The sequence below is a fragment of the Mandrillus leucophaeus genome, unplaced genomic scaffold (genome assembly GCF_000951045.1).
Source record: "Mandrillus leucophaeus isolate KB7577 unplaced genomic scaffold, Mleu.le_1.0 Scaffold7, whole genome shotgun sequence".
Lineage (NCBI taxonomy): Eukaryota > Metazoa > Chordata > Mammalia > Primates > Cercopithecidae > Mandrillus > Mandrillus leucophaeus.
In genome coordinates, this window is record NW_012107585.1 from 8596381 (window position 1) to 8608704 (window position 12324).

Here is a 12324-nt window from a genome sequence, read left to right on the forward strand (position 1 = left end):
CCCAACAACCCCACCAGCCAACATTCAGATATATTTAAAATTACTCTGAGGGCCAGATAAAGTAGTTGGCTTTTGTTTAGGGACCATGCTGTATCCAAAACAAGTATCTTTTTTATTTTTTTTTTTAAGAGACAGTGTCTTGCTGTGTTGGCTCAGGCTGGTCTTAAACTCCTGGGCTCAAGCAGTCTTCCCACCTCAGCCTCCAAAGTAGCTGCGATTATAACAAAACAGGTTTATTTAAACATTAGGAGTACACCCTGCTTGGATGCTGTTAACATGAGAGGTGTGTGGAATTGAGACCCGCTGAGTCAGATGCACTACGGATATCCCTTCCACTGTTAAAATGTCTCGGTTTTGGCCAGGCACAGTGGCTCATGCCTGTAATCCCAGCATTTTAGGAGGCCGAGGCGGGCAGATCCCATGAGGCCAGGAGTTGGAGACCAACCTGGCTAACGTGGTGAAACCCAGGAGTTCAAGATCAGCCTGGGCAACATAGCGAGACCCCATCTCTGTTTTTAAAAATATTTATCTTCTAAAATTTAAAAATAAATAATTAAAGTAATATGTATTAAGTATAGAAATTTGGAAATCACCCTCATTCTATCACCCACAAAAGGAAAGACAAATAATCCCTGAATCTACAAATCACTTCTTTTTTTTTTTTTTTTTTTTTTTTGAGACAAAGTGCTTACTCCATCATCCAGGCTGGAGTGCAGTGGCGCAGTCTCTGCTCACTGCAACCTCCACCTCCCAGGTTCAAATGATTTTCCTGCCTCAGCCTCCCAAGTGACCGGGACCACAGGCATGCACCACCACACCTGGCTGAATTTATATTTTTAGTAGAGATGGGGTTTTGCCATGTTGGCCAGGCTAGTCTCGAACTCCTGACCTCAAGTGATCCACCCACCTCGGCCTCCCAAAGTGCTGCAATTACAGGTGCAAGCCACTTCGTTCAGCCCATTCTGCTGTTTTTAAGTTCAGGAACAACAACAAAAATGTCAGCTGAGCATTGAATTGTTGGAAATGGAGAGATTTGTGTTGATACAGCTGACGAAAAATGTTTAATAATACTTGTTCTTATATAGTAGAGAGAGAAAAGAGGAAAGATGAATTGCTTAATATTGCGAAGTCAAAGCAAGAACGCACAAATTCAGAACTGCACAATCTGAGACAGGTATGTCCCCAATCATCCTTCTCTATCACATAAGAAATGTTTGTAAACAAATAGCAAATTAGAAAAAAGTATGCCTGTCGATTTTGTTTAATTGGTGGTTTGGAACCCTGACTACATTAGTTGTATATCATGTTTATTTATTTTTATATTATTTTATTTTATTTTTTTGAGACAGAGTCTCACACTGTTGCCCGGCCTGGGGTGCAATGGCCTGATCTTGGCTCACTGCAACCTCTGCACCCCAGGTACAAGTGATCCTCATGCCTCAGCCTCCCAAGTAGCTGGGATTACATGTGCCCACCACCAGGCCAACTAATTTTTTGTATTTTTAGTAGAGACAGGGTTTTACTATATTGACCAGGCTGGTCTTGAACTCCTGACCTCATGATCCACCCACCTCAGCCTCCCAAAGTGCTGGGATTACAGGTGTGAGCCACTGAGCCCAGCCTGTGTATCATGTTTAGTACAGCAGATAGGGTCTTGCTTGTGGTGATCAAAGGCAGGGAGCCCAGCTATCCTAGCAAATCTTAGTGCTAACAAAGGAAAATTTAAAGCAGACATATTTAGCATATTTCCCTAGTAACTATCTGATCTGTTTTAGGGTTTATGAACTGTTTCAGGGAAACTGCCAAATTGTTGGTTCAGTTTAGTTTTGTTATTACATTTCATATTGATTTATCAATATCCATGACAGATTTATGTAAAACAACAGAGTGATCTGCAGTTTCTTAATTTCAATGTGGAAAATTCTCAGGAATTAATACAGATGTATGACTCAAAGATGGAGGACTCAAAGGCCCTGGACTCCAGGTAATCTCAGCAAGATGCAATTAATATGATCTTGTGTTATATTCCATCAGTCAGTATTGACTGTGCACTTACTGTTGGCCAGTACTGAGTACTATTCCCCATATGGTAGGAAATAAATGTGGCCGGGTGCGGTGCCTCACACCTGTAATCCCAGCACTTTGGGAGGCCAAGGCAGGTGGGTCACCTGAGGTCAGGAGTTTGAGACCAGCCTGACCAACATGGTGAAATCCCATCTCTACTAAAAATACAAACATTAGCCAGGCATAGTGGCTCATGCCTGTAGTCCCAGCTACTCGGGAGACTGAGGCACTTGAATCACTTGAACCCCAGAGGTGGAGGTTGCAGTGAGCCAAGATCACGCCATCGTACTCCAGCCTGGGTGACAAGAGCCAAACTCCGTCTCAAAAAATAAATAAATAGGCCTGGCGCGGTGGCTCATGCCTGTAATCCCAGCACTTTGGGAGGCCGAGGCGGGTGGATCACGAGGTCAGGAGATCAAGACCATCTTGGCTAACACGATGAAACCCCGTCTGTACTAAAAATACAAAAAAATTAGCCGGGCGTGGTGGCACGCACCTGTAGTCCCAGCTATTTGGCAGGCTGAGGCAGGAGAATTGCTGGAACCTGGGAGGCAGAGGTTGCAGCGAGCTGAGATCACGCCACTGCACTCCAGCCTCGGAGACAGAGTGAGGCTCCATCTGAAAATAAATAAATAAATAAATAAATAAATAAATAAATAAATAAAATAAATGTGTGTGAGCTAATAATGACTTTCATAATCCTCAGTGGTAGGAAGACCTGATCTAAGAATTTTAGGCATGATCCTGATTTAGCCACTGGATAGAAGTGAATATGTTTAACCTGATTTGCCCTTCTGTTGTGCAGAAGGCTTTGAGCTAGGGTAGACAGTACAGAGATGAATCATTCGTTCATCCATCCATCCATCCATCCATCCATCCATCCATCCATCCATCCATCCATCCAGCATTCAGTGTTTAGACACTAGGCTAGGACTTGGGCACATGTAGGTATATAGGACATGGCATTCGCCCAAAAGAAGTAATGCCAAGGAATGCATTGATTGCTGAGTAAGAGCCCCACTCCACCGAGGGTGATCTGTGCCCTTAACTGGATTTTCCTGCTTGCGTCGTTAATAGGAAATATCTTCCCTTCCCTACAACAAGCAGTGTGGGAATTAAATTGGTTTCTGTAAAATTAAAATATAAACATATAAAGTGTGGTTTAATTTAACAGGCATATAAGTGTACCACAGCTCAACTTAGTCTACTTTTCTAAGCCGAAATGTTACAAGGAGTCTTTGAAAGGGAGAGGGATTAGGGAAGCTCCCCGTGACTGTTTGGAACCATGGAGGCCGGACTGGGTTGCAGCAGCGACTTTTCCTGGGAGAATGGAGTTGAGAGCAGCAGGGCTTAGTAGTTGCAGCACTGCCGCCATCGCCCTAGGCATGTGGCGTGTGCTGTGTGCCGTGTGTCTGGGGCCGCCCTGCTTTCTGCTGTACTTGCTGCACTTTCCTTTGGGGCTCTCTGGGGGGGGTTGTGGCCTGTGGCTCTGAGTCCTAGCTGCTGCCACTGCCACCAGACTAACTCAGAGTTCTCTTGCAGGCAGAAGCCTCTAACATACTGGCTCTTTCTCCTTTTTCCTTTTTTTGAGATGGGGTCTTGCTCTGTTGCCCAAGCTGGCATGCAGTGGTACAACCTTAGCTCACTGCAACTTCCACCTCCTGGGTTCAAGCGATCCTCTCACCGCAGCCTTCCAAGTGAGTAGCTGGGCCCACAGGGGTGCGCCACCATGCCCGGCTACTTATTTTTTTTCGTATTTTTTGTAGATATGGGGTTTCGTTGTGTTGCCAAGGCTATCTTTCTCCTTTTTGACCTTCATTGCCTCTGGGAGGTACTAGATGAGTTGAGGTTATTCCTTAAAAGCTTAAAATGGGCTGGGCACCATGGCTTACACCTATAATCGCAGTGCCTTTGGAAGCTAAGGCAGAAGGATTGCTTGAGGCCAGGAGTTCAAGAGCAGCCTAGGCAACATAGCAAGACCCTGTCTCTACCAAAAAAAAAAATTTTTTTTTTTTTTTTTTTTTTGAGATTCGCTCTTGTCACCCAGGCTGAAGGATTGCTTGACCCTGCAACATAGCAAGGATTGCTTGACCCTTGCAACATAGCAAGACCCTGTCTCTACCAAAAAAGAATTTTTTTTTTTTTTGAGTTTCGCTCTTGTCACCCAGGCTGGTGTGCAATAGCACTATCTTGGCTCACCACAACCTCCACCTCCCAGGTTCAAGCAATTCTCTTGCCTCAGCCTCCCAAGTAGCTGGGAATACAGGCATGTTCCACCACGCCCGGCTAATTTTTGTATATTTAGTAGAGACAGGGTTTCTCCATGTGGGTCAGGCTGGTCTCAAACTCCTGACCTCAGGTGATCCACCCACCTCAACCTCCCAAAGTGCTGGGATTACAGGCATGAGCCACTATGCCCAGCCTCAAAAAAAATTTTTTTAAGCATAAAATAGTTTATGGCATTATGGAAAGAGAGAATTGTATTTCCTAGGTATCAGAATGATACAGATTAGAATACCTGAATACAAGTGACATGAAAAATTTTAAAGGAAGATTTATTAAAAGGTTTTGTCACATTTCTGTAGGATTCTTTTTGCTCATGTAGACAGCGCAATAAGAGGTGAGGATGGAAAAGGGAATGTGGGCTTGGTGGTCAGAAAGGCTTCCTGGAGAAGGTTGGGCTAGAATTGGGCTCTGAGGTTCAGACAAATGAGTCTCATTGGGACTTAGCTCTACTGAGTTTTGGGTGAAATGTTTAGAATGATAGTATCAAGTATATCTTATAACCTCAATTTTTCTTATAATGCCACCATAGCAGAGACATGTGTTTATCAGACCTTGAAAATAACCACCCAAAAGTCGATATTAAGAGGGAAAAAAATCAGAAGTCACTGTTTAAGGACCAGAAATTTGAAGCCATGTTGGTTCAGCCAAATAGGTCAGACAAGAGCTCTTGTGATGAATGCAAAGAGAAGAAACGACAGATCAATACTGCGTTTGGGGAGAAAAGTGTAATTACGCTGTCATCCATATTTACCAAAGACTTAGTAGAGAAACACAAGTCTTGGTCGCTGGGAGGAAAAACCCAGATTGAACCTGAAAACAAAATTACATTGTGCAAGATCCATGCAAAATCACTAAAATGTCATGGCACTGGGGTTCAGAACGAAGAAAAACAGCCCTCAGAAACGCCCGCTTTATCTGATGAGAAGCAGTGGCACGATGTCAGTGTTTACCTGGGCCTGACCAACTGCCCAAGTTCAAAACAGCCAGAAAAGCTGGATGTAGAGTGTCAAGATCAGATGGAAAGGTCCGAAATCTCATGCTGCCAGAAAAATGAAGCCTGCCTGGGCGAAAGTGGCATGTGTGACTCCAAGTGCTGCCACCCGAGTAACTTCATAATTGAAGCCCCAGGCCACATGTCTGATGTGGAGTGGATGAGTATTTTCAAGCCTTCCAAAATGCAGAGAATTGTCCGCCTCAAATCTGGGTGCACGTGTTCAGAAAGCTTCCGTGGGACACAACGTGACTTCCCGGCAAGGTGAGTAACATTCACGTCTGTAAACACCCGTGGAGCACACATGCCAATATTTAGAAATACAACGGGTGAGAGAAGCCACGCCATACCTACTGTTAATCCAGAAGCCGTGTTTGCTAACAGAGATCTTCCTTAGGACCAATGGTTCCCTCTTTTCGTCACAGCATGGACTGTTGAGTCTTTAATTATAGAGGCTCTGTTAGATTCCAGGGACGCGTTTATACCAAGGACGGCTTCTGAGGCAAAGGTTTTGTTTAAAAACAAAAGCAGTTGTTATGACTTGGGCAAGTATGTTTTATTAAAAAGCAAACGGGTGGATTGCTGCACAGAGTGGAATGCCGCCCTAGAGCATTCCTTGCCCCAGAAGCCGTTCTGAATTGACACGCTGACCATTTCTGGTCCAGATGGCATATAACCTAGACACCACATAAAAATTTCTCTTGATGCATTGTGATGGCTTATGCCTGTAATTCTAGCACGTTGGGAGGCCAAGGCAGGAGGGTCACATGAAGCCAGGAGTTTGAGACCAGCATGGGCAATATAGCGAGACCCTATCTCTACGCTTTTTTTTTTGGAGATGGAGTCTAGCTTTGTCGCCCAGGCTGGAATGCAGTGGCGCAATCTTGGCTCACTGAGACCTCTGCCTCCTGGGTTCAAGCCATTCTCCTGCCCCAGCCTCCCAAGTAGCTGGGATTAAAGGCACACACCACCATGCCCAGCTAATTTTTGTATTTTTAGTAAAGATGGGGTCTCACCATATTGGCCAGGCTGGTCTCAAACTCCTGACTTCAAGTGATCCACCCACCTTGGCCTCCCAAATTGCTGTAATTACAGGCGTGAGCCACCACGCTTGGCCTCTACACATTTTTAAAGAATTGTTTTTAAGTTAGCTGGGCATGGTGGTGTACACCTGTAGTCCCAGGATTGGGAGGCTGAGGCAGGAGGATCACTTGAGTCCAGGAATTTGAGACTAGCCTGGGTGACATAGTGAGGCTCCATCTCTACAAGAAAAAAAATTTTAATTTGCTGGGCATGGATGGCAAACACCTGTGGGAGGATCACTTGAACTCAGGAGCTTGACACGGCAGTGAGCTATGGTTGTGCCACTGCACTCCAGCTTGGGCAACAAAGTGAGACTATTTAAAAAAAAAATGTATCATCGCTCTTTTTTAAAAAATTGAGATGAGGTGATACTATCTTGCCCAGGCTGGTCTCGAACTTCTGGGCTTAAGCAATCTTTTCACCTGTGGGGATGACAGGTGTGAGCCACCACACCTGGCATCTCTCAGCTCTTATCCAGGGTCACTTAGTGTATTTACATATCCAGCCATGCCTGCCTTTGCGTTCATTCAGTTCGTATCTGTTTGAGACTTTACATCGCCCAAACTTTCTCAATTTTTCAAAATTATTCAGGAAGGAGGATACTTGTATTGAACAAGCTGGTAAGTTATTGGCTTTTTTAAGAGAAGAAAATGGATTAGTTGTTAGCATACGCTGCCTTATTCAGGCTTGTCTTATTGTTAGAATAGCTAAATCTTGTGTGTGAGTGGCGTCATAATAATGTCTGCTATTTTTAAATAAAGCATAGCTCTTTAATCTTAAATTACAGAAAGGATGAAGTTTCCATATTGAGAGGCGTATTTTTTTTTTTTTGAGACGGAATCTCGCTCTGCCACCCAGGCTGGAGTGCAGTGGCACAATCTCGGCTCGCTGCAAGCTCTGCCTCCCGGGTGCATGCCATTCTCCTGCCTCAGCCTCCCGTGTAGGTGGGACTACAGGCGCCCGCCACCACGCCTGGCTAATTTTTTTGTATTTTTAGTAGAGACGGGGTTTCACCATGTTAACCAGGATGGTCTCGATCTTCTGACCTCGTGATCCGCCTGCCTCGGCCTCCCAAAGTGCTGGGATTACAGGCCTGAGCCACCGCGCCTGGCCGAGAGGCGTATTTTAATCATTACATCGGCTTTTATAGGATTTTATGATTAAAATTTATTTCTAGTGCTTAATTATTTGGAGTGTCCTTTGGCTCTTTAATTTTATTTTGTTTATTTATTTCCTCTGGCCCTTTTAGAAACTTGAATTGTTTAAAGGTCATACAGATAGTCATTCTGCCAGTTGTGAATTATTTTAAAAAGTCGGTCGTCACGCTAAATGTCATCTATTCATATTTGGTCTTTAAAGATCTTTGGATAATTGCAAGTATCATGGCACAACTGCCTATTTTTCACTACTGAACAAGGACACCCATATATTAAGGGACAAGCTTATGTCAGATAGTTTTAAGAGCATAGAGGATTAAATTTAATGTACGAAATAAGTGCAAATTTACATTCAGAGTTTCTTTCAAGGCCCTTTTGACCTCACCGACTTAAAATGATTGAAGTGATTGGCCTGTTCTGCCAGCAGAGACGGATGCCAAGATATCACATGACAAATATGTGATTAAGTAGAAAGATAATTATGTTTTTCTATTTTTCCATAGATTATAAGAACTTGCTTACCTACTTGATTATCTAACTAAAATGTTCACATTTGTGCCAGCATTCCATTTGACAAACAGGTTTACCCATGCAGGGAGAAACCGGGGGCAGCCTGTTCTCACTTTGTTTTAGGTTACAGGGGAGGAAGCAGTTCTAGTGCCTCTGGTCTGTTCCAGAACAGCTTTTCTGTCAAAATCAGGCGGATCACCTGAGGTCAGGAGTTCGAGACCAGTCTGGCCAACATGGTGAAACCCTATCTCTACTAAAAATACAAAAATGAGCCGGACATGGTGGCACACGCCTGTAGTCCCAGCTACTCGGGAGGCTGAGGCACAAGAATCGCTTGAACCCAGGAGACGGAGGTTGCAATGACTCAAGATTATGCCACTGCACTCCAGCCTGGGCAATAGAATGGGACTCAGTCTCAAAAAAAAAAAAGTTATTGACAAGGTGAGGTGGCTCATGCCTGCAATCCCAACACTTTGGGAGGCCAAAGCAAGGAGGATCTCTTGAGTTCAGAAGTTCAAGGCCATAGTGGGCAACATAGTGAAACCCCATCTCTAATGATAACAAAAATAAATAAATAAATAAACAAAGCCATTAACAAAAATCAATCTCAAAAACTGAAAACCTAAAATTTTCACAAGTATAACCTTATTCCATGTTTTTTTTTTTTTCTTTTTTTTTTTTTCTTTTTAGAGATAGGGTCTCGCTGTCACCCAGGCTGGAGTGCAGTGTTATAGTGATAGCTCACTGCAGCCTCTAACTCCTGGGCTCAAGTGATCCCACCTCAGCCTCCCAAGTAGCTGGGACTACAGGCAGGAATTACTGTACTTGGCTCTTTTTTTTTTTTTGAGATGAAGTTTTGTTCTTGTCCCCTAGGCTGGAGTGCAATGGCACGATCTTGGCTCACTGCAACCTCTGCCTCCTGGGTTCAAGCGATTCTTCTGCCTCAGCCTCTCGAGTAGCTGAGATTACAGGCATGCACCACCACGCCCGGCTGATTTTTGTATTTTTTAGTAGAGGCGCAGTTTTACCATGTTGGCCAGGCTGGTCTCAAACTCCTGACCTCAGGTGATCCGCCCTTCTCAGCCTCCCAAAGTATGGGGATTACAGGTATGAGTCACCGCACCCAGCCGGCTTTTTTTTTTTTTTTTTTTTTTTTTTTTAAAGAATCAGTCTATTTGGCCAGGTGCGGTGGCTCACAGCTATAATCCCAGCACTTTGGGAGGCCAAGGCGGGTGGATCACAAAGTCAGGAGATTGAGACCATCCTGGCTAACACGGTGAAACCCCGTATCTACTAAAAATACCAAAAAAATTAGCCGGGCGTAGTGGCGGGCGCCTGTAGTGCCAGCTACATGGGAAGCTGAGGCTGGAGAATGGCGTGAACCTGGGAGGCGGAGCTTGCAGTGAGCCGAGATCCCGCCACTGCACTCCAACCTGGGTGACAGAGCCAGACTCTGTCTCAAAAAAAAAAAAAAAGAATTAGTCTATTTTAATTTTTTCCTCCCTTTTAGATGGTCCTATCTCTAGAACGTTCAGTTCATTGTATTTTTAGGGGGACATTTTTTATTCTATAGTTACCTTTATCTAACAATTTTGTTTTAATTCTTTTTTTTTTTTTTTTTGAGACAGAGTCTCGCTTCATTGCCAGGCTGGAGTGCAGTGGTGCAATCTCGGCTCTCTGCAACCTCCGCCTCCTGGGTTCAAGCAATTCTCATGCCTCAGCCTCCTGAGTAACTGGCATTACAGGCACGTGCCACCACACCCAGCTAATTTTTTATTTTTGAGGCAGTCTCGCTCCGTCGCCTAGGCTGGAGTGCAGTGGCATGATCTTGGCTCACTGCACGCTCTGCCTCCTGGGTTCACGCCATTCTCCTTCCAAGTAGCTTCAGCCTTCTGAATAGCTGGGACTAAGGTCCCTGCCACCACGCCCGCCTAATTTTTTGTATTTTTAGTAGAGACGGGGTTTCACCGTGTTAGGATGGTCTCGATCTCCTGACCTCGTGATCTGTCCACCTCGGCCTCCCAAAGTGCTGGGATTACAGGCATGAGCCACTGCGCCCGGCCACACCCAGCTAATGTTTATATTTTTAGTAGAGATGGGGTTTCACCATGTTGGCCAGGATGGTCCTGATCTCCTGACCTATGATCCACCCGGCTCAGCCTCCCAAAGTGCTGGGATTATAGGCGTGAGCTACTGTGCCCGGCCTTGTTTTCATTCTTATTTGCAAAAGGTGTGCATTAACTTATAATATTCTATTCCAATCTATAATGTTCTACTCAAACTTGCGCTGCTTCAATAACAAAAACACTTGTTTGTCCTTTTAAGATACTTTTAAAAGTATAAGAGTGATCTATGTATGATATTGTTTTAAGATATCTGTTTTTGTTGGGTTTTCTTATTCATAGTGAGCTAATTGCCATCCAAGATTCCCACTCTTTGGGTTCTTCAAAATCTGCCTTGAGAGAGGATGAGACAGAGTCCTCTTCCGATAAAAAGAACTCACCTAAGAGTTTGTTAATCTGCAAAGATGCACCAGCATTCAATGAAAAGGTTTGTATTTTGCATAGAATTTCGCAGCTTACTCAAGTCAGACCTCTCACCAAAGGCTTTTAATGCTTCTCTAGCAACCACTGTTAGCTTGCTTATTTTGGCTATTCTTCCGTTTTGTTTTGTTTTGTTTTTTAATTCTAGGGTTTTAAGATGCTTTTAAGGCAATCCTGTTATTTATTTTATTATTTTGTGTTTGTTTTGTTCTGTTTCTTTGAGACGGGGTACTCAGTCACCCAGGCTGTAGTGCAGTGGTACAATCATGGCTCCCTGCAGCCTCAACCTCCTGGGCTCAAGCAATCCTCCTGCCTCAGCCTCCCCAGTAGCTGCAACTACAGGCACATGCCACCACTCCCAGCTAATTTTCTTATTTTTTGTAGAGACAGGGTCTCAATTTGTTGCCCAGTCTGGTCTTGAACACTTGGGCTCAGTGATATTCTTGCCTTGGCCTCCCAAAGTGCTGGGATTATACATGTGAACCGCCGTGCCGGGACTACTTTTTTTTCTTCCAAGAAAGATTGTTTGTTTGTTTGTTTACTTATTGGCAACTTGATACATGTGGGTTGTAAAAAAAAAAAAAAAAAAAAAAAAAAAAGAAGAAAAGAAAAACAAACCACAAGAACAATACAGAAATGTACACCCAGAAGATATCACCCAACTGCCTGGTCTCAGCTGCCCCTTCCGCCAAATACACAACCCCTGGCAGTGTCTAGAGAGACCCCAGGTGACACGTTGGTGGGCTTGCTTACAGATTTCTCTGTCTGCAGAGACATGCATACAGACTAATGTGTGGTAAATGGGATTTCATTACATAAGAAAATGTCTGGCCAGGTACCGTGTCTCATGCCTGTAATCCCAACACTCTGGGGGACCAAGGTGGGAGGATCACTTAAGCCCAGGATCAGCATGGGCAACATAGCAAGACCCTGCCTCTATTTTTTATTTCAATAAAATTTTAAAAACATAAAAAAGGAAAACATCGCCAGGTGCAGTGGCTCACGCCTGTAATCCCAACACTTTGGGAGGCCGAGGTGGGCAGATCACCTGAGGTCAGGAGTTTGAGACCAGCCTGACCAACATGGTGAAACCCTATCTCTACTAAAAATACAAAAATTAGCCGGGCATAGTGGAGGGCACCTGTAATCTCAGTTACTTGGGAGGCTGACGTGGGAGAATGGCTTGAAACCAGGAGGTGGAGGTTGCAGTGAGCCGAGGTTGCGCCATTGCATTCCAGCCTGGCAACAGAGCGAGATTCTGTCTCAAAAAAAAAACAAAAAAACAAAAACAAAAAAAAGGAAAACATCTAACATCTATGATTTACCAGGATACCAGGGTGGCAAATTGAAATCTTCATCCCACTAATGGGATTACAGGCATGAGGTGCTGTACTGGCCAGACATTGTCTTATATAGTGAAATCCCATTTACCACACATTAGTCTGTATGTGACAGACTAATAGTGACACATTCATTACACCCAAACCCCTTTGGAATTCTTCCTCTGCCCTGTGCATCCCTCCCTATTCCCAGACAACCACTGGTCTCTTTTCTGTAACACAGATTAGTTTGCATTTTCTAGAATTTTATATTAATACGTTTAAACTTTTGTGTCCCTCTTGTTTCTTTCACTCAGTGTAATTATCTTGAGATTAACCTATGTGACTATGTGTATAAATAATTCCTGTTT

At 44.0% G+C, this 12324-nt stretch overlaps 1 protein-coding gene across 1 annotated transcript in view; it reads left to right on the forward strand.

The window, feature by feature from the left end:
• The window catches only part of CCDC62 (coiled-coil domain containing 62), a 57354-nt gene that overhangs the window by 20683 nt on the left and 24347 nt on the right, over positions 1–12324 (forward strand). Inside the window, 4 exon segments of the mRNA XM_011964514.1 lie at positions 1086–1174; positions 1869–1984; positions 4880–5605; positions 10497–10641. Coding sequence (XP_011819904.1) covers positions 1086–1174; positions 1869–1984; positions 4880–5605; positions 10497–10641 — 1076 coding nt within the window.